The sequence below is a fragment of the Bactrocera dorsalis genome, chromosome 1 (genome assembly GCF_023373825.1).
Source record: "Bactrocera dorsalis isolate Fly_Bdor chromosome 1, ASM2337382v1, whole genome shotgun sequence".
NCBI classification, from domain to species: Eukaryota; Metazoa; Arthropoda; class Insecta; order Diptera; family Tephritidae; genus Bactrocera; species Bactrocera dorsalis.
The window spans coordinates 48,078,569-48,105,215 of NC_064303.1; the positions used below are offsets into that span (position 1 = coordinate 48,078,569).

The 26,647-nt window shown below is 36.0% G+C and overlaps 2 protein-coding genes across 7 annotated transcripts in view; both read left to right on the top strand.

The window, feature by feature from the left end:
- Positions 1 to 26,647, top strand: part of LOC125775367 (uncharacterized) — a 915,975-nt gene that overhangs the window by 848,630 nt on the left and 40,698 nt on the right. The window lies entirely within an intron of this gene.
- Positions 1 to 26,647, top strand: part of LOC105225273 (protein PALS2) — a 195,094-nt gene that overhangs the window by 6,175 nt on the left and 162,272 nt on the right. For 4 of the 6 annotated variants that reach the window (XM_049462592.1, XM_049462595.1, XM_049462594.1 and 1 more), the window contains exon 2: positions 25,080 to 25,144. The exons of 1 other annotated variant lie outside the window; for it this stretch is intronic. In XM_049462592.1, the coding sequence (XP_049318549.1) occupies positions 25,139 to 25,144 (6 nt within the window). In that variant the 5' untranslated portion in view covers positions 25,080 to 25,138. Of the gene's footprint in view, positions 1 to 8,746; positions 8,872 to 25,079; positions 25,145 to 26,647 lie in introns of all 6 variants that reach the window. One more of the 6 variants, XM_049462591.1, reaches the window with a different exon arrangement.

Consider the following 26,647-nt stretch of genomic DNA (forward strand, 5'->3'; position numbering starts at 1 on the left):
TTTTGTAGCAAATGATACTGATGCCGAACGTGCACGAATTTTTCAAAAAGAATTGAGTCTCTGTATTTTAAGATATAAAGAACTACATCGGAATTTATTGGGTCCAAAAAGAAGCATTCAAACAAAATTAACTGAATTGCACCATAAATTCAGTTAATTTTGTCAGTCGGAGATGCTTAGTCAATCAGAACATCAATCCATAGTTCATACTATTCATATATCAGCGCCGGCCATCAAAATAAGCGGCTAAGAATAATTTCCACTACGGATAATGACAGTGATTGAACAGCATTCAACGGTTTTTTTTTCAATAAATCTACCTATTTTCTATTTCCTTCTCTTTTATATATGGTTTTTGTTTTGTATTTTTTATTTTGTTATGAATGAATAAATCATATGTATGAAATTTGAAACTGATTGTATTGTTTTTGAATATTTTTTTGCGCGCATATTTTGTTATACGCGATATTTTTTATATTCGGAACCAATTCGTCAGTTAATATAGGAAAACTAACCATTTTTACGCGATTTTTTTTTACGCGATTAGTGGCAGAACCAATAATCGCGTAAAAAAAGGACTGAGTGTATGTCAATATGGAGTATTTCGCCTACATGAGAGGGAATAGGTGTTTCGCCGATAATATGTTTTTTCGGGTGTCGGACATATTTTGCTCTATTACAAATTTTGCAATTTGCAACTATTTCATTTATCAGATGGGTCATCTTTGGGAAATAATAGTCTTGAAGTATTTGTTTGCTATTTTCTTGGGCTGTCCTGTGGGCCCTATTGTGTTCGGCGACTATTATCTCTTTTTGCACATTCTTGTCGATAACGTCAATGACCAATTTTTTTGAGTACCAAAATTTTGTTGGGAAAATCTCTACGAGTCTACTTTGAATATGTGCTAAGATTGGTAATTCACACACGATTGCGTTAACCACATTCTTATTGACTGCGTCTTTTACTTTTTCTAGCAGACCCTTCCTGTCTGAAAAATTTATGATATGCCTTGTTTTTTGGCCAAACATAATTATAGTTTGTGTTGAGGAGACTGAGGTTTCTTCAATGATTATTTGATTCCGGAAGCAATTTACTGGTTTGTCAGTGGAGTCAATGACATATGTCAACGACAATTTGCTATGTACAGTGGCCATATCAGATGGTACATCTTCTTCTAAAGCATGTAAATTTTGCCTTGATAAAGCATCAGCAACAAAATTTTCTTTTCCTGGCTTATAATAGATTTGTGCATTATGTTCATCAATAAAAGCTTTCAATCTTTTTATTTTCGCGTTTGGATTTTTATCCGAAACTGCGAACGTAAGCGGCTGATGGTCGGTATAAATGTTTAGATTTTTTACGCCATACAGATAGTTTCTTAAGGTTTTTAATGCCCACACTATAGCAAGTAGCTCACGTTCATTTGTTGCGAAATTTTGTTCGTTATCCCTAAGGGTTCTAGAAATCATAGTAATTGGTTTCCCAGCTTGGGATAAAACTGCTCCTAAGCCAAGAGATGAGGCATCTGTTGTTAAGTCAAGTGGTTTTTGGTAGTCAGGATAGAGCAGCATGACGTCTTCCGAAATAAGAATATTTTTTAGTTTGTCAAAAACCAGTCGTTGTTTTTCATTGAGGCTTACTGGTATCTTTTTTGATTGACCGGCGCTCACTTTACCGTTATCACCCTTCAGAATATCTGTTAATGGTTTGGCTATAGATGCAAAGTCTTTGATAAAGCATCTATAATAGCTCGCTATACCCAAAAATGATCGAACTTGAAACAATGTGGTTGGTTGTTCAAATCGGCTAATAGCTTCTATTTTACTTGGGTTTGTTGTAATGCCTCCTCGTGAGACTACGAACCCAAGATACTCGACTTTTTCTTTGAAAAAATTCGACTTTTCTCGTGAAACCCTCATATTGGCTGTATAGAGTTTATCTAATACCCATGCTATATGTCTTACATGGTCTTCCATGTTCTCTGAAAAAATTATAACATCATCTACATAAACGTAGCATGATTTTCCTATTCGCTCCCTAAGTACATCAAACCAAAAGGAAGTCTGCAAAATTCGTATTTCCCATTTGCTACAGAAAAAGCGGTTTTTTCTCTGTCCTTTTCAGAAAGTAATATCTGGTGAAATCCAGATTTTAAGTCTAGCGTGGTAAAATATTGGGCTTTTCCGATATTCGACAGAATTGCACTTATATTTGGTATGGGATATTTATCGTCAATTGTTTTGGAATGTAGCTTCCTAAAGTCTATAACTAGTCGTTTTTTTTTTGTTTCCTTGTTCGTCTAATCCTTTTTTATCTACTACCCATACTGGGTTATTGTAGGGTGATGCTCTAGATGGCCTAATTATATTATTTCTCAACAAGTTACTAACTTCGGTATTTACAAAGTCAGAAACTCCCATTGGGTAAGGGTACAATCTAGAGTATACCGCTTCTTCATCTTCTGCTCGGATGGTGGCAACAATATTGGTATTGTAAGGCAGTACCTAATTAGGGTCAGCAAATACTCCTTGTCTTTTTGTTATCATTACTCTGAATTTTGGCTGAATTTGTTTGGGAACTTCTATGCTTTCGACCTCTGTAAAATTAACGTCAGAAGATTTTAAAAACTGAATTATTTCTGAACCGGATGCTGTTTTTAATACTTTATGTTTGAAATCCAATGTAGCACCTACTTCATTAAGCAGGTCTAATCCTATTATTCCGTCGAATGTTGACAGATTTGGGAGTATAAAGAATGTAGTTATGGTGTTGAAAATATGCATAGGACATTTTTTTTTAACGGAATTGAAGCCATGAAGTGACTTAACTAAGAAAGATTCGTTTACTGCAGTGACGTTATTTAGTTCAGTTAAAGGTTTAATATAATTTTTTGAAGCTCCTGTGTCAATAAGAAACTTTATGGTTCTACCCGCTACCGTTGGCTCTACAAACGGTAACAGGGAGCAATTTCTAAAAAATTTACTTCATCATATTGATTAGTTTTATCTGTAATATCATTTGCCTCTAATTCGGCTGTAATTTGATATTCAGATTCGTCTTGAGCAAGTGTGGTTTTATTTTGTAAAAGATGATTTATCCTTTGTTGCTTTGGTCCCGTATACTGTGCAGTGCCATTATATGATCTTTTAATGATCTGATTAGGGGGTGGTACATAATGAGAGAAACTTCTATTTGGTTGTTGGATAGATCGCCTAAATCGAGATGAATTGTCAATATCCATCGGTTGGGGTGTATCCTGTTTTGAAAATGGTCTTCTATTTTGTGTTTTTTGTCTGCCAAAAAATGGATTTTTAGCCAGTTGTACGTTTTCATTGTTTGGATCTAAGCTTTTTTGATGCTGATATTCATTTCTATGAGCTTTTTCTTCTAAGCTTTTAGCAAAATTGTTTGCGAATTGGAAACGTTCATGATTAGACTCAACTTCTTGAGCTAAGGCTAATGCTGATGGCAGGTCATTTGGACGTGCTGAAAAAGAATGTCACTTAAGGGTTTTTTCGTGCCTGAAATAAATACTCTCACTGCATCTGTTCTGTATTTGTCGTTAAGGGAGGAAGCTAAGGGGATGTCGTCTGTCATTATAGTTTTATTAATGAGGAGCGTTAACTTACGCTCGATTTCCTCATAGTACTGCATTATTGACAAGTTTCCTTGACGTAGAGTCGATAACTCTTGTTCAATAAGGTAAATAGGTCGTTTGTCAGCGTAGGTAAAGTCTAGCCTGTTGATAATTGCTTTAAAATTCAGTGGTGTATCGTATGAGGACAGCACCATATCAGCGGAGCCCCTTATTTTATTTCTAATAATGCCTATTGCCTGGTAGTGTTTAGAACTTCCTACATAACTCTCAAACAGTTTATAAGCTGCATGAGCAGCCTTACGCCATGAGACATATGTCTCGTGTTTCCCTTCGAAATCATGTAGTGATTTTACCATGTCTAATGATTCATCGCAACATATTCCTGGTACTATTTCAGCATCTATAAATACTTCTACTTCAGGTACCGTTAATGATGCAAATTTATTTTCTAAAGTTTTTACCCTTTGTTCAAAAATTTGAGCTTGATTTGAAAGTGCAGAGTTAACCGCAAACTCAATAAGCGTTTTTATTTCTGATTCTCTAAGTGACATTTTATATGGTCTGATTACTCTACTGCACTATCACTCGTAAAAATATTACAATATTTAATGAAAATTAATTAACCTTTCGCACAGATTCTATTTGTTTCTTTGTTTAATAAGCACTCTACTTACATGCTTCTTTATTTATTTATAATGGTTATATTCCAATCCGTTTGTTTTTGTTGGGTTCCTCCTTCTTGTTGGGCGCCAGTTAAATAAGTTAAACAATTCTTATTTTTTCAATTATTTATTTTATAATAATTTGGTGGGCTACTGCTGCACCTTATGAGCTACAATTTATAACTAAAACTAAAATCTAAAGAAAAGTATATCTAGAGCCTATGTTTACTATTAGCTACGTGGCTTTGCATTGTTTCACTATTAATAGCATCAGGCGACTGTTGTACTATTAATAATATCGAGCGACCAACGCAGTGGTTAGCGTGGAATAAGAATTTTGTTCACTCAAGCCACGCGTGAGTTCTCCGTCTGTGGATGAGCTATTTGAGTTAACTTATATACATATTTAAATAAAATGTAAAAAAAAAACCTAATTAGAGTTAAATTCATTGTTGTACTTCCGCCGCCCAAATTTACTTTCGTCGATCTGAACGGTTTTTCCCGGACCACCAATTTTTCCTTTTTCATATTGGTGGTCCAACTGGTATATTACCACGGCCTCTCGGCAATAATTATACCAGTCCGATATAGTTGCAGATGACAAAGTTTTCCCCTCATTTGTGTAGTCCTCGCGCAATATTTCTTCGCGGGACATACGGCACCCAAAGCAGTACATCAAAAAGTATACTCGAGGGGCACTAATGCGAACATTTTCAAACCATGTCCCGATGGTTATTGAAGCACGTGACTTTTTTGTGCACGTGCCCCTGTAGCAGACAAAATATCCAAATTTGCCCCCTTTTCGAATGGTCTTTGGAACCTTGTGTACCGGCACAATTGTTCCCTCGGTATTAAACCGTTTTCCTCCGCAAAACGAACTCCTTGCTCATGCGTGCGCAGCTCGGTGCCAACACGCATAAGGCTCCACTTAACCTGTGTGGACCGCGTTCCTAAAACAAAATAATATATTCCAATATTAGAATATCTTATTACTTATTATGGGTCGGCTTTAGTATACAATCCCACGATTTCAGGGTTAAAAGTGATATGGTTAGATAGATCTGATGCTCCAGATTAAGAAAATATATAATTGCTGCCGTCGCAAACTTATAGTTTTCGAGATATTTGCATTTAAAGTTGAAAATTTTGCAAATTTTATCTTGCAATTTCTCGATTTCTAGTAATTATTTATTTCATATTATGCACTTTTTATGCACTTATACTTCATTACATTGTTTCTACATATTTATTTTTTAGTATTTATTTAGTTATTTGCTTAAAATAAGCATTTTATATTTTACACAAATTTCATTACATGCACAATAACAAAAGTATTCCGTGTTGACAGATAATAAGTGTTGCCATAATCACAAATTTATCAAACGAATAAAAATGAATAAAAATGAATCAAAATGAATAAAAAATAAGATTATACTCCAAATACATAAATCATTGCCCCTTTTCTTCATACATCATAATTTTTGATCGGGCAGGCCACCAACGCCAAAAAGGAGTTTTACTCAAAAAAATACCTGACACACCCCCGTGTTGGATCGGCCAGGGTTATTTTTTTGAAGTGCGGCCGAAGGCCGCCAACGCAAAAAAGAGCTTTACTCAAAAAAAAAAATCCGACACACCCCGATGTTGGATCGGCCAGGGTTATTTTTTTTTTAAGCGCGGCCGAAGGCCGCCAACGCAAAAACGACTTTTACTCAAAAAAAACCTGACACACCCCGGTGTTGGATCATCCAGTGTTATTTTTTTTTGAAGCGCGGCCGAAGGCCGCCAACGCAAAAACGACTTTTACTCAAAAAAAAACCTGACACACCTCGGTGTTGGATCATCCAGTGTTATTTTTTTTGAAGCGCGGCCGAAGGCCGCCAACGCAAAAACGACTTTTACTCAAAAAAAACCTGACACATCCCGGTGTTGGATCATCCAGTGTTATTTTTTTTGAAGCGCGGCCGAAGGCCGCCAACGCAAAAACGACTTTTACTCAAAAAAAACCTGACACATCCCGGTGTTGGATCATCCAGTGTTATTTTTTTTGAAGCGCGGCCGAAGGCCGCCAACGTAAAAATGACTTTTACTCAAAAAAAACCTGACACGCCCCGGGGTTGGATCGGCCAGGGTTATTTTTTTTTGAAGCGCGGCCGAAGGCCGCCAACGCAAAAAGGAGTTTTACTCAAAAAAAGTAACCCTGGTCGGTCCAACACCGGGGTGTATCAATTTTTTTTCACGTATAACTCCGTTTTGCGTGGGCGGCCTTCGGCTGCGCTTCAAAAAAAATAACTGTGGTCGGTCCAACACCGGGGTGTATCAAATTTTTTTCGCTTAGAACATCTTTTTGCGTGGGCGGGGTTGGGTTTAGTATCGCGCCGGTTAATTGTGGCTCACTGTACCCAAACGAGAAAACCAAATTGAAAATTTTAAACACGCATGTATGCTTAAATTATCGATCTTTATTTTAAAACATATTTTATAAAAATTGGTTCACAAATTTTTCCAAAAATTCACTTTAAAAATGCTATTTTTTGCAAATTTTTCAATATATGCTAGTGTATTTTCATCTGTTGTGCATTGTACCAAACCAATTATGGATACATTTTCACGCACATATATTACTTATCTATATATATAAAAGAAAGTTGTGTTAGTTACACCATTTATAACTCAAGAACGGCTGGACCGATTTGGCTGAAAATTGGTGGGGAGGTAGCTTAGAGCCAGAGTAAGGACATAGGATACCTTTTATCTCTTTATGTTAGAATCCAATACAACTCATAAATAGAAAAATTATATTTTAAATCATTAGCATTTGTTCAAAATTCATGTTTGTAAGAATCAATTGAATATATGCGTACAATTTTAAGCAGATTCGTCCTCAAAACTGATACAATTGCTATGTATTAGGAATAGAAGAAAAGAACTGCAACCAAATATGCAGTGTAATAGATTATAACTGGCTCAATAATCAGGCGCTGAGTACGTGCATCTCCAGCGTGCATTTTCCAGCCGCCCTTTTCGTCTTTCCACGCCTGAGAACCGCTTCATCATGTGCAGTATACTAGACTGACTGTCGATTGGACTCCAGTGGGAAATGATGGAGCTATGTTTCTATCACCGACGCAAAAATTCGGCTTTATTCCGATTAGAGAGCACTTAAACACTTCTCAGAATCAAATGTTCGTTGTTTTGGTTGTTTTTGTTAGAGGCACCTACTTTACTCATTTCGCCTGCTTTCAACATAGCAAATATCTTTTCAACGGTGGATTTCCCTGATGCAGACCCCAAATTCAACAGTATTTTCCCAAAAAAGCAATGCTTTATTAACACACGAAATGCTTTATAATCCATTTTTTTGTAAACTAAAACAAGTTGCTTCACATTAATGCTATATCTCATTAACTAATAATTATAATCCAACTAATAGAAATCATATAGATGGTAGTAGTAGTAGAATTATCTATGTATCAGCCACAGTGAAGCGTGGACGGGTACTCTAGTGAATTATAAAAACCACTAGTACTGTTTTTTATTACTTTTGATTGTTAATTTCTTTGTAAATCTTTAAATAAAATACACCTTTTTCTGCATAGAGTTCAATAATGCGAAAAACCAAAATGACTGCCTAATTTGAACTGTCAAATTGCCGAGAAAGCACGAACAAAAGGGAATAAATTAATCCCAGTTAGCAATAAATGTATGAAGTGAACGCGAAAAGGTGTTCAATGCCAAAATACTGTGGATGGCGTAGCCGGTGTTGGACCGGCCAGGGTTATTTTTTTTTTAAGCGCGGCCGAAGGCCGCCCACGCACAAAGGAGTTCTATGCGAAAAGAGTTGATACACCCCGGTGTTGGACTGACCAGAGTTATTTTTTTAAAGCGCGGCAGAAGGCCGCCAACGCAGAAAGGATGACTACACGAAAGTACATCGGTCACGCACAAAGGAGTTCTATGCGAAAAAAGTTGATACACCCCGGTGTTGGACTGACCAAAGTTATTTTTTTTAAGAGATGACTACACGAAAGTACATCGGTCACCCCGGGTATTCGCTCGACCAGGGTAAACGTTTTTTAAAAAGTTCGATCCTTCCTCCAATAAGGGGGCGTGAGGGGGGTAGCCATTAATTAAAAAATTTTATAAACATAATTAAAGTGTGACATTTATGTCGTAAAACGCATTTTTTTTTTTCTAAATTCCGTAAATTGGAAAATTTTTCGAAATTAAAAAATTAGACTCGACAGACTATAGAGAAAACATATTCGAATATTTAAAAAAAGACCGCATCAAAAATGTTAAAAACTGTGTGAGTTATCATGTAGACCGTGGAGCAACTACTTTGTGGCACGTGATATTTTATGTACTAATTTTTGCAAAGAAAAATTAAAAAATATTTTTTTTTAAACTTTAAGTACCAATTAACATTGTATACAATTTTTTTATATTCATTGTTATCCCTTCTTAAAACAGTTTTTCTTTTAGCGCATTTTTGGTGCTGCTGGACGTATGTAACCCCTTAAGAGGAATTTGATGGAAACCGCTTTTTAAATCAATCGCAGAGAAAATTCGGTTTTCTCCTAGTTGGGAGAGAACTTCATTTATTTCAGGTATTGGATTTCTATCTGCAACTGTAACTGCGTTTAGCTTCCTGTAATCTATAACCATTCTAAATTTCTTTCTGCCAGACGCGTCCTCTTTTTTAGGCACTACCCATACGGGTGCGTTATAGGGTGATCTTGATTGTCGTATGATACCGCCGCCTAATAATTTATTTACTTGCTTTTCAACTTCCTGTTTAAGGCTAATAGGATAAAGGTAGGACTTGGAGTATATAGGCGTGTCTGTATTTGTTCGAATTCCTGCAACTACTTTTGTTGTGTAGGTTAGTTTTTCGTCCGGTTCCGAAAATAGGTTTAGATGCTTTTGTACTAGTTTCCTAATTGCATGTTTTTCTACTGTACTCATACGGATATGTATTAAGTTAACGTCCTGTACACTATATTGTCTCAGATAATTTCTTTTCGTATTTGCTATTACCATGTAATTTTCTTTTGTGTGTATGATTGCTGAAAGTGCTTTTAAGCTATCGTTTCCTAATATGGCATGGAAAGTGGTGAGTGTTGGCAGTAGGAAAAATTTTAATTTGCAATTTTTCTAAATTGAAAAGATTTAGATATGTATGGTGAGTAATTTTTATATTGCCGCCTACGGAGTTGGCTAGAAAAGGAATATTGTTCGCTATTGCTTTTTCTACTAAGCTTGATTGTATGTAATTTTTATTGGATCCGCTCTCCGTCCTGCATCTGAAATAAGGTAGCGAAGAGCTATTTAGTCTAAAAAATGTACGTCAGTGAGGTCGAGTGTTTCTTCAATTGTGTCCTCGTGATTTGGCTCATTGTATGTTTGCTCATTGTAGTCGTATTGGTCATTGTAGTTGTATACGCTTTCGTTGTATTGGTCCTCTGGTGGTTCGTTAGAATTTATGTAATTTTTTTTGCATTTTTTGTGGGGGGTTATTTATCATTGAAACGTTTGATGGTCTTTTACCGGATTCTTGGGGTTTTGGCCGATTTGCGTAATTAACGGCTCTTGTCCTTATACTCTCATTCACGTCCATCGGTTGAGGTGGTTTAGGGGGTCTAGGAGGAACAATGTTTTGCTGTGGACTATATAGATTCTGGTTTTGTTGCCGATATCGTTGACTAAATTGATTTGGATTCCGATTTGAATGTTGGTGGATATTAGAGTGATCAAGATTTAGTTGGTTGCTATGGTAGTTTTGTGGGTTGTAATATGTCAAGGGGTTTGGTAGATAAGCTAGTTCAGGATAAAATTTGGATGTGGTTTGAGGGTTTAATGGTTGATACTATCTGGGTTGGGTGTATTGCTGTCGTGGCTGTTGCTGATTTATGATCACCAGAAAGTCCTCTTATAAAAGTATCGAGGGCTTTAGCGCGGTAATTCTCCGTTAACAAGTGGACTGCTTCTTCTCCTATCTCCATACATCCTATCTTGTTCGGAAGTAAAGGTAAGTGTCCATATACTTTTGGTAAAATTCGTTAATTGTCATTCGTCCTTGTATGAGACATGTCATTTGGTACTCTAGAGTGCCTATGTCTCGTTTGTCTGCGTAGTGAGTAGTCAAGCAGCGGGAGATTGTTGTCCAGTCTAGGGGGTGTTGAAGGATTCTAAGGCTATATCGGCCTTTCCAACTATCTTATTTCTGATGACATTTAAAATGCCGAAGTATTTAGGTGTCCCTTTCAAGGGTTCGTAGATTCTTAAAATGCGTTCGACACTTTTTTTCCAGGAACTAAATTCTGAGGCATTACCTGAAAATTCCCTTAGGGATCTCACAACGCCTGGAATCTTATCCATTTCATTCGTGTTGTTTTGGAATTGTTCGCCTATTGTTTGGTCCGTAATGACCGGGTTTATTTTATTATTAAGAATATTATGTACTACATTAGGTACACTTGCCTCTGTTGCTAAAGTTACCATGTTTTTTATCATGTTCGCCAATTCTGGCGCAATTGTGTTATTAGGGCCTGACGGTGCTGTTGATGCAGCAGGAGGTTTAATCCCGAGTACGGGGGATCTAATTAGATTGTTTAGATTTGGCATTTTTAAATTTTTTATTTTGTTTTTTTTTTTTTTCAAAATTGTATACCACTTTTAGTTTGAATATTTATATTTTTTGTTATCCCTTCTAGGAAGGGGGCTTTTTTACCCTGGAGGGTCCGGTCAAGCGGCCCTGAGTTGACTACGGAATCGTAGAGTTAAGCAATATTATTTTCAGTTTAGTTTATGTTATTGGCTGTACAAGCCGTATTTTATTTTTTTGGTTATTTATATTTACTTACGCTATAGCTAAAACGAGAATTCTGTTTGGTTCTTGATTTATTAATATAAATGCATAAAGTTTTTGCTTAATTTAAAAATCTTGTATTTATCCCTTTCCTTTGTTCGTACTGAGGTACACCTTCTCACACTGTTTTTGTTACCTTGGCTGTAGGCTTTCGCTGCTATTTCTTGTCGGTATCGTTGGAGCATCCAGGAAGTCTCTTTTCCTATCCTTTTCACGCTCTTTTTGATGTGCTGGTTTTTCTTAACACTGTCTTTTTCGCGGCGTTTTTTTATATTTCTTAACGGCACTTTTAGACTTTCACGAACCGAATAAGCATTTGTTTTTTAGCTCGGGCGCCAATAATTGCCGGTTGAATTAAAACGCCTAAAAAAATTTATATTTTTGGTCAAAATGAACTTTATTGTCAAATGTTCTGCTAAGACTAAATTACAATTTCAATAATCAATTATTTATGACTTAAAAATTACTTATGCTAGCACTATTGATTTATTTACTTGTGTCTCGTTACTCCGCGTGTGCCGGATGTTGCTTGCAATTGTTGCAATGGTTGCATTACTGTTGGTCAGTAATTCCTGGCTGTAGTTTATACTGCGCGTTCCGTTCAGTTAACTTTAATGTTGTTAACTTGCGTAATAAATTGATTTAAATCGGTGAAATACGCGTTTTAAATAGTTGAATTTTTGAATTTAAATGCAAATATCTCTTATCTCGTAAAGTCAAATTTCAGCGAATATAGCATATTATCACCAGGGCTGATAAAAATATGCATAAAAAAAAATTTAAGCGCTATAAAATGCTTGATAAATATGCAAAATAAGCTTTCAAATATGCAAAAAAAAATAAACGAAAAATTAGTTTTTTAATTTTTATTTATGAAAGAATTTCATAATTTATTTCGACAATTAAATGTTTTTTAATATTGTCGACTGTAAATGATCTTCGGTTGTCATTAAGTAAAGTACATAAGAGGAAAAACTTCTTTCAACATCTGTTGATGTTGTAGGGGCATACTTAAAATAACTTATTTCTTTTGCAGATAATTTTTTAACATATTCATCCGTTATGTCTCCATTTTGAAATAAAATATTTGAAAGATTCGTGATAGATTTAAAACCTCCATTTCTTTTTAAAATATCATTTTTTTATAGTTTTTTTCATTAAGTTCATCTAATTGAAGTTGAATGTCTTCAATAATTCCTACACTTTTATTCAAAGGCAATCCTTTTGTCTGTAACTTTTCAATGCTTGTTCCAATACAAGAGAAGGTGTTCTTTATGTATGCTAACTCTCCTATTATCCCATGCTTGGCAAACGCTGCTTTTGATTGAATTATAACTTCTGATTCTTCACTGTTTAAATCATCGACAACAGAGCGAACTTCTTCAAAGAAATTACAATAATACTCTGCAGCACTTAGCCATGTGCCCCAGCGAGTTGTACACGGCTGCGGAGGGAGTTTAACATCAGGTAAAACTCTTTTAAACTCGTGACGACGACAAGGAGCCCAAAATAATTTTATCTAGTGAAAAGAAGAGAAAATATATGCCCATGTTTACCTTTGCATAAATAGCCTTAGTTGTTGATTTCAGTTTGTTTCCGTTTGGAAACTGGAACCGAATAAACTGCTAATCTGTGGAGCTCATGAGCAAAACAGGTTACGTGCAGCATTTTTGGGTATAAAACACTTAAAGACCACATTGCAGCGAGCATGTAAGCGGCAGCATCTGTTAAAGGAGTTTTTCATATTCAATTCCTAAAAATAAAATTTTAATAATTTGTATGAAAGAAACACTGTAAGCACTCACTTTCTGGCCATAATATTTGAAGCGAATCGTTTAAAAATCCAGCCATGCTACTTGCATTTGCTCTTTCAACTTCTGTTACGTTTAATAACTAGGATTTGCCTCTTTCTTCTGCACTATCATTCAACACTCCAAATATAGCATTCGCAATCAATCGCTGCTCAATATCAGTAGTCTCATCTATACTTATCCAAATATATTTATTCTTCGCTTTTTGGCGCAATTTTTCAATGCAGCTATCATATAGAATAGGAACATATTTATTCCTAAGCGTTGATTGGCTGGGTGTTGTATTCTTCGTATGTTTATCCATAAACCCTATTACTGCTGGGTGGCTTATTTTATTTATAGGAATATTTGCCGATAGAAACATTTTGCATAAATCCATATTGAAAATATTTATATTTCCACTATTGCCATGATCTGCCATTAATGTTTGCACAGAATTCTTATTTTGTCTTTCCGCACACGCTTTATGTTTGGCACTTTCAAAATGTTGTTTTACACCGAATATTTTGTTAGCTGTTAGCTTCCAATTGCACACTATACAAAACAGTACCGTTTTATCGGTACGAAGCACACCTTTGTATAGTTGTGCCATTCTTGTTAGAAATTCACTACTAGTTTCGTTTTCTTTTGGCATGTTTAAACTGGTTAAACTGGTTTCATCCCCGAAAAAAACCAAATAATACAGTGTTGTTGCCATATTCAAGAAATGGCAAATAAAAATGCAAATAAATGCTGCCACTCTTTTTTTCAGTAAATCCTCCACAAATCAGACAGATTTCGGAGATTTCAGAGTTGATTTCTGCAATTACTTCCTTATTGCAAAAAAAATGTTTGATTTTATTTGCTTTTAGGTAGAGAATTTTGTATGGCTTAAAGCAACAATAAGAGTTGCAATAAGAGCTAAACGAGCTAAAAGCTGCAATAGTGCTCAGCAAGAACATGCTATAACTCTTGTAAAAACAAGCAAAATAGGCAATATGCCTAAAAATATAAGCGAAATAAGCTTTTTCAAGCAAAACCATATTTTTATCAGCACTGATTATCATACATACACATACATACATACATTTCCTCATAATTGTTAGCTCCTTTCCACTGTGAAAGGCGGTCACTACCTGTCGAAAGTTAGTTGCGTCCGAAGTCCGGTCCGCGTACTGTGCGACGTCGACTTAGTCGAGAAAAGACCTTTTGATACTACGAGGAGGCGGTTCCGGTCCAAGCAGATGGCTGCATGGGTGATTTCTAAGAAAACATCCCAGCAGGAACTGCTTGGAGAGGAGTTCATTATGCTCCTTTATGCATAAGCGTCTTACTGTGAAGATGTTCTTTGGGAGACATCAAAAGGCATCCCATCGTGGTCTGGAGCGCAGTATTTTGGCAGGTCTGAAGTTTCCTCATCTGTGTACTACTGCATCCAGGCGACCATATTGGTGCTGTGTTTTGGCAACAACGTTTTTTTTTTTGTCTTTTCCCCATATGCTGCCGGCTAGCGACTTGATGTTTTGATGCGGCTCTGTACTTTGGCGATAATCGCGGTCGTAGAGGGAGTGAAGGAGCATAGACTATCGAAGGTTACCGTCGGAATTTTGACGCCATCGACTGCAATATTTAGTTCAAGTCTATACTCCTTCGTCCAGTTTGTAAAAATGGTCGCTGTGGATTTGGTGGGGGAAACTTTAGTGTTGAGTTGTGTTGTGGAGGCGAAGTAGTTCGTAGTAAATAGTATTAAATGAATATGTACTTTAAATTACAACCATGTACCTCTTGCAACTCTGTATTAATTTTCTATATTCTCTTTTGTTATATACTTTTATAAACTGTAAAGACATGTTTATCCATATTGAATAAATTCAGTCGTTATTTAACCTTAAACGTTTTCGGGCCATTACATAGGTTATGGGCCCAGAATCCCATGTGATCGCGAACGACTGGACGATTAGAATGAAAGTGCAAGTGCAATTGAAAAATATAATTTGAGACTTCAGCATAATTGCTGGTATAGTAAGAATCGAGCCGTTAAACGCGGAAAATTATGATTCTTGGAAGCTGCAAATGCGGCAGTTTTAATAAAAAATGATTTGTGGGAATACGCTGATGGCACTAAATTTGTCCTACAGACGAGCCAAAACCCTCCGAGTGGAAAAATGCTGACCAGAAGGCATCAGTGGACATTACGTTGGCGATAGCGCCATCAGAGCTAGGGCTGATTTCGGAGTGCAGAAGTGCACGTGATATGTGGATAAGATTGGAATCGACATTCCAATCAAAGGGGCCAGTCAGGAAAGCAACGTTACTTAAACGTGTAGCGTTGTCGCGTATGTCAGAAGATGAGAAAGTTCGAGAACACCTTAACGGGTTCTTCGATGCAGTAGCGAAGCTTAAAGAAATAGGCGTCGAAATTGGCGACGAGCTACTAGCAATTCTGTTATTGTACAGTTTGCCGGCGTCATACGAGACATTCTTCGTATTAAAATTCTCGAAGAACACGAGTCGCGAAAGTCAAAAGAAGACAAAGTGGAAGACAATAACGTGCTGTACATAAAGAAAAAACAAAGCCAATCGTATGTTGATCGAAATTCAAAGGAAACAAAAAAGTGCTATCGGTGCGGTAAACCGGGACATTTCGCGAGAAATTGTAATGACAAACAACAAGAACAAAATACGTGTGTGAGTGAAGAAACAAACGAAAAGGCAAAAGTGGCTTTATGTTCAGTAGAAAAAGTATTTGCCGTCCCTATAGGAAATATGAGGTGGTGCTTGGACAGTGGCTGCACATCTCATATGAGTGCGAATAAAAACATTTTTGAAAGTGTTAAACTAGTAAATGACGAATTAAGTTTGGCAAATAATTGCTCAACGAAGATAAGTGGTGTTGGTAAAGTGTGCACCACAGCAAACGTTCGCGGAAAACAAATTGACTTAGACTTAGAAAACGTTTTACATGTGGCCGGTTTGCGTACGAATTTGTTGTCTGTTGCTTAAATTACCGACAGGGGTTACGCAGTTAAATTCAAAAAGAATGGAGCCGTGATTATGAACAGAGACAAAGAAGTGGTATTGGAAGCCGAACGAATTGGAAATTTGTATTATTTAAAAACTTCGAAAGATTTCGCAAATTTAGCAAATTACAAAAACAAAATAGATTTGTGGCATTACAAAATGGGACACGTTAACGAACGCTATTTGAAATCAATGGCAAACGGTTCGGTATATGGTTTAAAATTTAAACAAACTGAAAAACTCTCTGATTGTGAAATTTGTGCAAGTAGAAAGCAAGTGCGTGCAACTTTTCCTAGATCAGATGGAAACAGAGTTGGCGATCTGCTAGAGATTGTGCACAGTGACGTGTGTGGACCAATGAGGAGTAAGTCCCATGGCGGTGCGAAACATTTTGTGACATTTATTGACGAAAAGTCAAGATGGTGTGAAATATTTTTTATAAAACAAAAATCACAAGTACCGGATGTTTTTAAAGAATATAAAGCTAAAGTTGAGACATTTACGGGAAAGAAAATAAAAGCGTTGCAATCGGACAACGGGCGTGAATATTGTAATAATGAATTTAATACATTTTTAAAAGAGTGCGGAATCAAACGCCGATGAAACATGCGGTCCACCACCATCATTTTGGGTTGAAGCGGTGAATACGGCGTGTTATATTCGAAATTGTTGTGTAACAAGAACAACGGGTGAAGGGTATGGACCAAGAAAAATCCGACAGTGGCGTAGATGAAAATATTCGGTACAATAGCATACGTTCTAAACAAAAATCCTTCAAAAGGAAAATTCGATTCGCGCGCTGAGCCATGTATATTTGTTGGCTACTCATGCGAATCAAAAGCGTACCGTTTGTATTTAAAGACTAAAAAGTTCATTATAATAAGTCGTGATGTATAGTTCATCGATAAATCTGCTTTTGATGGAACTTTTGAAGAATTTGAGCACGAAAATGAAAAAGACGTTGAATATGAAAATAAAATGGACGTTATATTCGGTAGACGCGTCTAATTGTGAGGTAGGTGTAGGTAATAAACTACGGGGCACAGGCCGACCATCGTATGTACGTACGGGGCAAAGGGGGCGACCACGAAAAGTGTATCGCCAGTTAATCGCTAGTAATGATTCAGAGGAGCAGGTTACTGATCCAGACGATTTTTACGAGCGCAACGAAGCACATTTTATAATTCATAATCTGCAAACTTTGGCAGAGGCATTGAAGTGCGAGGACGCGTCTTTATGGGTAAAGGCGCTTGAAGACGAATTTTTGGCGCATATGAGAAACAAAACTTGGCAAATAGTTGAAAAGCCTTTGAATCGTAAAGTAATTGGTAACAAGTTTGTGTTCCGTACCAAAGATGAACATTTAAAGAAAGTTCGACTGGTTGCAAAGGGTTATGTTCAACGACCGGGGGAAGATTTTCACGAAGTTTCCTCTCAGGTTGCACGGTCAACTTCAGTACGGCTCTTTACAGCACTGAGTATAGAGCTGGATCTCCAAATACATCAGATGGATGTGGTCGCCGCATATTTGAATGGACATCTAGACGAAAACATTTACATGGATGTTCCAGATTTACTTATGAGTGTGTGGAAGAAAATTCAACGAGGTCAACCTGTGGGCTTAAACGGTTTGACAAAGTATAGTAGCGAAATACAACAAACAGCAAGAGAGTGGCAGGCAGCTCTACAATGAGAAAACCCCGTATGCCTAGTAAAGAAAGGGTTAATGTGGTGTCACATTATCAGCAACTCTAAACAAGATTGGATTAAAATCAACAAAATTTGATCCATGTTTCTACGTACGTCGAGAAGGTGGTAACATAATGTTGGCCATTATATACGTAGATGATTTGTTGTTAGCATCAAATAACGAAATTTGGTTATAAACAACAAAGAAAATGCTCTCGCAACATTTCGATTTGAAGGATATCGGTTACGTCAATCGTTGTTTATGGTATATAGATTTTCATCAGAATCTAGAGAAAGGCGAAATATTTATATCGCAGAAGACATACGCGGAATCAATAATGAAGCAATTCGGAATGTTAGAGTGCAATCCTTCGAAAACACCAATAGAAGTGAATTGCAAACTTACCATTCCTACAACAAAAAATTAGGCGATTATGGCAAAATATCTACAAGACCAGATATAGCGTATGCCGTAAATTTTATGAGTCAATTTAACAGCAACTACACTGAAGAGCATTGGAAATTAGTAAAACAAAATTTAACGTTACGTCAAGGGCACAGTACAACAGGGTTTACTGTATAAGAAGACAGGTGCAGATTTGTTGTAGGCAATGCTGATTGGGGAGCAAATTCAACAGACAGACAATCATATTCAGGTTTTGCATTTATATATGCTGGGTGGTCTACGAATATAAGTTGGGAAGCACGGAAGCAACGTACTGTTTCGCTTTCCGGTACTGAGTGAGAGTACATCGCCATAACTGAGGCTGCTAAGGAAGCCCCTTTTTTAAAAGGCGCTTTGAAAGAGGTGGGAATTGAGTGTACCATCAAGTTTGGGCCTTATCGACTGCAATCAAGAAGAAGAAGAATAAGCTCTCTACTTCGAGAGGAGGTGTTGTGGAGGCAAAGTAGTTCGTAGTAAATAGTATTAAATGAATATGTACTTCAAATTACAACCATGTACCTTTTGCAACTCTGTATTACTTTTCTATATTCTCTTTTGTTATATCCTTTTATAAACTGTAAAGACATGTTTATCCATATTGAATAAATTCAGTCGTTATTTAACATTAAACGTTCTCGGACCATTAAGTTGTTTAGTCGAAGAGACCGAAACCCATATCGTCGTTTCATTGGACTCCGACTCCTACTTTTTGGCTTCTTCCTTCTTTTCGGCAGCACCGCCAGCACTAGCAGCTGGAGCAGAGGCAGCAGCAGCAGCAACAAATTTGCTGGGGGCCTTGATGAACTTCTTGATGCTAAATGTAGTGAAATAGCTTGTTCAAATGTTCGAATTTTGAGAATATTCGAATACCCTATATTTTTTAATCAGGAAGATTTCCTCTTTCCAACGGTACCTTTAGATCGCGGGGCCAAAGATATCGGAATTATGGAATGATCAATATGTTATTTATCTATATACATAGTTTGTCAAGTAATTCTTTGCAAAATGGAAAACGTTATTGAAAAAAAATTTTTAAGTTTAATTTTTCTTAAGAAAAAATGGATTTATTTCAGTACCATAAAAAAAGTTCTCAACACTCACAAGTACTCATCACACGTAGCCAGAAAGAAACCTATGCTTTCTGCGATCAACATCGATAGGCGGCTAAACTTTTCTATTGCCAATGTCAACAACCCGGCGGAGTACTGGAACGACGTTATTATTTGTGATGAAACTAAAATAATGTTGTACTATCATGACGGACCCAGCAAAGTCTGGAGAAAGCCCAAAACAGCCTTTAAACAAAAAAATATCGTATCAACAGTAAAGTTTGGCAAACTTTCTGTAATGGTTTGGGGATGTATTTCATCCAAAGGTATTGGGGAGCTTCGTATATTTAATGATGTAATTACCAAAGAATTTTATTTGGGCATTTTAAAAAATGAATTAACAAAAAGCTTCCTGGTTTTTGGGTTCGTTAGCCCTTAGAATCCAAATAAACTGCAATATAAACTTTATCAGGACAACTACCCTAAACACAAATCGCTCCTTTGCAGGACCTGGCTGCTGTATAAATGCAGCAAAGTGATCGACACTCTGCCCAGAGTACTGCCCTAAACCCTATCGAAAATTTGTGGTCTTTATTAAAGAAGAAGGTAGTTAAACGAGGACCAACAAATAAAAATGCCTTAATAAAAGCAATTAAATAGGAAAGGAAAAAATACCGGAGTATTACGAAATAAATGGTCTTATACATTCCATGCCTCGTCGCCTGAATGCAGTCTTGGATGCCAAGGGACATCACACCAAATATTAGAACCATGTTAAATGTTATAGTTTATAAGTTTTCGTTACAAGTTTAACCAATATTTACATTTTTCAAAGAATTTATTGACAACCTAATATTTGCACACTTTTTGTGTAGTTGCTTTCTTGTTATGTTTTATGCTGAAATATGTTTTTTGTAATTATAATTGTAGCTAATAACCACTCTTATTGTAATTTAAAAGAAAAAAACTAAATTAAATCCATTTTTTCTTAAGAAAAATAAACTTGAAAATTTATTTCCATGACGTTTTCTATTTTGCAAAGAATTACTTGACAAACTGTATATAAAAGAAAGTTGTGTTAGTCACACCATTTACTACAGCTCAAACAAAAATTATGTTACATCATAAGCATTTATTCAAAATTCATGTTTTTAGGAATATTTGAATATTTAATTTCTTCAAAAAAAAAAAAAAAACAATAAAAAAAACCTCACATCTATATATGTACATATGTATATAAAGGAAAGTTGTGTTAGTTACACCATTTACAACTCAAGAACTGGGAGGTAGCTTAGAATCTCACATCTATATATACTGGGGTGTTTTTTTTTTTATTGAACTATTAATATTTTTCAGTCCCGTCACGAAATTTCCTTGAAAATACCCTAAAAAAAATTGCCTTAACATTTTAGCTCTTGTTATTAACATTAAGAACTGGACCAAGGCTTATACAAATTTTCCATACAAAATGCACTACAATCGTGAGTGCGGGGCGGGGTGGTGCAACGCGCGAACTGTGTGCAGATTGCACAGCCGTAGAGGCTAGCGTCACAGTATTGCGTAGGCAACATGGGGCCACGTAACTCGTGGTCCACTCCCTGTGTGTCTTAAGGCCTGAGCAGGTCTTAAAAGGGTTCAATCATTGCATGTATTGCATCTGACCGAGGTGGAGTTGGGATGGACCCTTTTTGCGCAAACGCAGCAGAAAAATTCCTCCGGACCCGGGTTGGTTGATAGACGTAAGACACGTCTCCAGTGTTCTAGACGTGCGTACGTTCCGATGTCCTAACATCGACTCGGACTCGGACCATCGGAAGAACAGCTGGTACGACGAGGAGTGTCGTGTCGCAGCGGAGAGAAAACAGACTGCCTACCTCGCAACGTTACGATCGACCACAACACCTGCGGCATGGGATAGATACCGAGAGTTGAAGAGGGAAGCGGGACGCATTTGAAGACAGAAAAAGAAAGGGGCCGAAATGCGTGAGTATGAAGAGCTTCATAAGCTGACCGACAGGGGTAATGCACGAAAATTCTACGGAAAAATGCGGCGGCTTACAGAAGGTTTCAAGACCGGAGCATTATCTTGTAGAACCCCAAAGGTGATCTAGTCACCGATGCCCTGAGCATACTTAAATTATGGAGGGAACACTTCTCCAGCCTGCTCAATGGCAGCGAACGTACAACGCCAGGAGAAGGCGAACCCGATTTCCCAATCGATGAATATGGAGCAGACGTTCTATTGCCCGACCATGAAGAAGTTCGAATAGCAATTACCCGCCTGAAGAACAACAAAGCGGCGGGAGCTATTCAAACACGGCGGCGAAGAACTGATAAGGAGCATGCATCAGCTTCTTTGTAAAACATGGTCAGACGAAAGCACGCCAACGATTGGAATTTAAGTGTGCTATGCCCAATCCATAAAAAAGGAGACCCCACAATCTGCGTCAACTACCGTAGGATCGAGCGTATTGTGTGAAAGATTAAAGCCCACCGCCAACAAACTGATTGGACCTTCTCAGTGTGGCTTTAGACCTGGTAAATCAACAACCGACCAGATATTCATCATGCGCTAAATTTTGGAAAACACCCGTGAAAAAAGAATCGACACACACCACCTCTTCGTCGATTTCAAAGCTGCTTTTGACAGTACGAAAAGGAGCTGACTTTATGCCGCGATGTCTGAATTTGGTATCCCCGCAAAACTAATACGACTATGAAAAAATGTATTAGTTTGAGTTTTCTGTCTCCTATTTGATTTGTATTTACTTCTTTCATCAGTGTCTAGCATATCTGCCATTATTTTCAATTCCTTTTGAGATTAGTTTTGGCATACTGGTGATAAGTTTGCGGCACTTATCAATTGGAATTTCATACAGGTTTTTTCAACAAACTCTCTAACTGATCCTTATTTTGGAACGATTGCTTCCCAATTTGTTGCTTTAGCTCCCCCAAAGGTTTTCCCTTGGATTCAAGTTGGGAGATTGACATGGTCATTTAAGAGGACTTACACCATTGTCCTGAAACCAATCTTTTACCAATGTCCACGTATGATTAGAATCATTATCCTGCTGAAATTTTCATGTTAGTGGAATACTTTCCTTAGCATATGACAGCATCGTGTTTTCCAAGATATCTTTATATTGGAATGGTCCTACACCAACCATGAAAAGCAACCTCAGACCATTTTGTTGCCGCTAGTGTGTTTAAAAGTCTTTTTTGTAGACTGAATGCAATTCTTTGCCTTTCGGACGACTAACATTCCGTCAGGCATCATTTCTGAAGACATAAATTTTTGTTTCGTTGCTCCACAAGATATTGGGCCCACTTTTTCTCACCACTTGGGCCGGACCAATTTGCATGATTTTTCACGAATTGTAGTCTTATCTTAAATTTTTTTACGCAATAATGGTATTTTTTTTTGGCTATCCTGCCAGGTAAATTAGTTCGATGTAGCCTTCTTAGGGTCATTTTGGGATGATATACTACCAATATAGGCTGATATTATTCATGAAGATTCCCATTTATATCTTCCTTTTTACCAAGAGTGAAGGTTGTCCGTTGCTGTTGATGTCTTTTTTGGTCGACAGCGAATTTCAACATTCTTTTAATATACTTAAGGCATTCTGCATGAAATACAATGAACGGCTTAATGTTTTAGCGATTTTCCTAAGACTTCTACCCTCTGCAATGCTTTTTTCTACTGCGAGGTAAGATTTTAAAGGCAAACAAAGGATATATTTGTGTTTTCTTTTTGGGCGACATGAGTAATATAATTTTATTAAATTTAATGACACATTATTGTACAACTTTTGAAGTATGTATATTAGAAAAAATGTTCAATGAAAAATATTAATAAATAAGCCTGTGACGGTGAATCTCCAGAAGCGCCTTGGAAAAAAGTGGTTTAGCGGTGAACATTATAACTCGGCAACGAAACAAAAAAAATGATATGCGTTTTAAATGTGATGTATTTCTCGATGTAATCAGAAAGAGTTTTATTTTTCCTATTTTTTGGAAAACTTGGAAGTTTTCTTGGAAGTAAAAAGCGCTATTTTAGCTCAAAAAATCGCGGTTAATTTGTTAATAAAAAATAGAAAATAATGAAAAAAACTTCATCTGATTACCTGTTGATTTATGTGAAGAAGTAATGTTCAAATTTTCGGTCGGTTGAGTGGATTTTGAGTTCTAATGTTTACGAACTTCAAAAATAACGTTTTCGGGAAAATCGATTTGAAGTTTCAAAGTCAGGTATCTCACGGCCGGTCATTTAAAAGGCTGTAACTCTATTAGTTTGACTGTAATTTACTCAAAATTTGTACATAATATTCTCGACATATTGGTCGTTTAGAAAAAAAATAATTAAAAAAAAAAAAATTATGTACTTTCAGTGCTCTAACATTTTAACAGTGTTTTCATACAAACTGCAAAAATTTCATTCGATGTTGAAGCAAAGGTTGTTTCGTTGATAAAAAGTGACCTTTCGATTCGTAAAATTGCAGGTCAGTTAAAGTTATTCTTGAGCACTGTTGTGGCTATGAGAAAACGATGCAATGAGTAGGTTCTCCTTTCTCCGCGATTGTTTACTAATGCTCATGGTAGATTGCTGAACGACTCACTGAAGCGGAAAATAGAACACCGATCGTTCTTTGTTGTTAAGTGAAGCAGATAAGATACTTCAAGTCTCAGATAAAATAAATATGAAATAGTAAATATTGTTGCTAATGATTTTTATTTTGTGTTTATTATTTATCATATGTATATTAATAATTCAATAATATTTGGTTATGTATATCAATCAATATTACTATACATAATTCAATATATATGTATGTAACTTATGTAAAAATATTTTATTTTTTAGTAATTCTTTCTTAGGGTAATTTAGGTGTTTTTCTTGGAGTTTTAGGGGAAAAAATTTGGTGTTTCGTCATCTTGACCCAACTCTGTTATTACTATTTATTAATGATATACTATAAATGTTATGTCAGTGAATCTAAATAAACATTTCACGTAGATTTATGCATCTCCCTATGTTGGAGTTACTATGGGCCCAAAACATAATTTTAGTAGACGCTTTTATTAGCTTCACATATATGTTTGAATATGTATATAAAGCTTTGTGTGTATGTATGTAGTAGTGGTTTGTTAACTTGTTTCAGTGGCATTGCCAAAACAAAATGCGCCTAAAACTTTGCTATTCATACTGTAATTTTAACCAATTTACTCAAACACATACATATGTATTTAATGAAAGTGAAACACCACGTGTGACGGAATAAAAAATATTAAACTAAGAAATTAAAAATAAATATATTTTAGTTTTTTTTTTTAACTATATTTGTTACACAACTTTGGTTTGGCCTATATTGATATATGAACCGCATTTCCTCCATGTACAATTTGTTAATTTATTTCTAAATCTATTTATCTCACTAATCGTATGAAATGTTTGCTTTACTATTAATATTCATATTGAAACTACTGAATGTTTTAGCTTGTAGTTGTTCTCTTGTCTGAAGTTGGAGTTACCCTCTATTGCGCATCTATAATTGCACCTTTCCAGCTGCCATTTGACACTCGAATACCAAATTGTATTAACAGTACAATGATTAATATAATATTTATAATTGTTCATAAATTTGGCCTTATTATAGACTGAAAAAAGTATTTTTGCCTGTTGGCTGGAGGACGGTAATAAGTGGGTTATTATGTTATTATTATTTAATAATTGACTTTTATCTCTTTTCATAACCTAAAATCGTATAAGATTGGCAAATCACCCAATAGAGAAGCAACAAATATTTATCGACATGAATGACGTCATTATAAAATTTTTATAATTGTTTAATGTACAAAAAACTAAAAGTACGAAATATATAACCTGCAGGAATTAGTAAGCTTAATTTTACTTACACAATTTAATAACCGTGTTTTTTTATTCGTATTTCAGAAACTATAGAAGTCTTAATCAATAAGGCAGCGAATAAACTCATTTTGTAATTGTGGATTATGAAGGTTGGTACTTACGAAACATTTTTATATAGCTCACATTTTGTATCTAATATAATTATTTTGTCCCAATAAATGGCGATTAAATAGAAATAAATATTTTTATGCTTATTTAATAAGTATACGCCATGGGTTGAAATCATTTTGCCTAAATTTGATATTTACGCCCACTCGATCCAAAAACTCACGTAATGTTGTTTAATGATAGTGATACTCTGAGTTAACTGATTAAACTAATTCCCGAGTCCCACACCAGGCGGTTATACGTTACTAGATTTTTCTGCGAAGGGCTCTTATTATTCCTGTTTGAATCGGTGAAGTAGATTGAAAAGTCCCCGGCCATATATCAGCTACTAGAATTAATTCCAACTTCACGTCAAAATATTCATTAGTATTTTAGATACGCGTTGTTTTGTGAGGATCTAAAAGACAATTCTTCGGTTTTTACTACGTCTGAATTTATTGAAAAAAGAAATGCGATAATGCACCATCTCATAGCGCATTGGTTATTCGTGATCATTTCGCCACATTTTCAACTGATATAGTGCCGCAACCACCTCAATCGCCTGATTTGTCTTTGTTTAACTTCTGGTTATTCAGCAAATTCACATGACCACTCCGAGGACAACGGTTTGACTCAATTGAGGATATAAAAGCTGAATGGAAGAAGGCTCTGATGGCCATCACAACGGAAGATTTTTCCAAGTGATATGATGACTGGAAAATTAGTTGGCTTAAGTGTATTGCAGCGGCAGAGATTGAAGCTTCTTCTATTGCTTATCAATTGTATGGTGAATTCAATCGAGGTCGTAGATTACTCCAAGACGAATTTCGAAATTTGCCCAAACTGATATTGCAAAATCGTCATGTGAACATCGTGAGATTGAGACAACTATGAGCATTAGTGGGACCTAGCATAGCAATTTGTCGACTTTTATTGATTTAATATAATTGCGAAATTATGAAGGCAACGGAGTAAATTATTTCACAATACAATTTATTTCGCAAGTCAGACGCGTATTTTCGTTAAATTATTTTTTTCCTCTATATCCAAGCCCTCGTAGATTCGGAAGCATTATTGTCATAAAGATAGGTTTGCCATATTGTATTATTGTCATTGTCTTCTGCCAAAATAATGATTAATATTCCCAGTTTAGTTCATGCGCCGAACTATAATTATATAATATTACTCGATTCACTTGAAAGGAATTTTATTTTTAAGATTCGAGCCTATGACTCTTCATTTCGTTGATGTTCCGGTTTAGCTTAGCTTTAAAGACGATTCTTTTTTGAAGAAATGATATGAAAATAAAAATTATAGCCTGCATGCAAAGCTTTGTTTGTAAGCGGTGTTTTAATGAATAACTCAAAAAATGTCCTTTGAAATTTGCGTCACTAGAATAAGCTATTGCGATTGTTAAGAATGCCTGTTTAGGTGAAATTAATGAAATCGGTTTTTGTAGAATTTAATACATTTTTGGAAGGATTTCTTTTTTTTTAGTAAATATG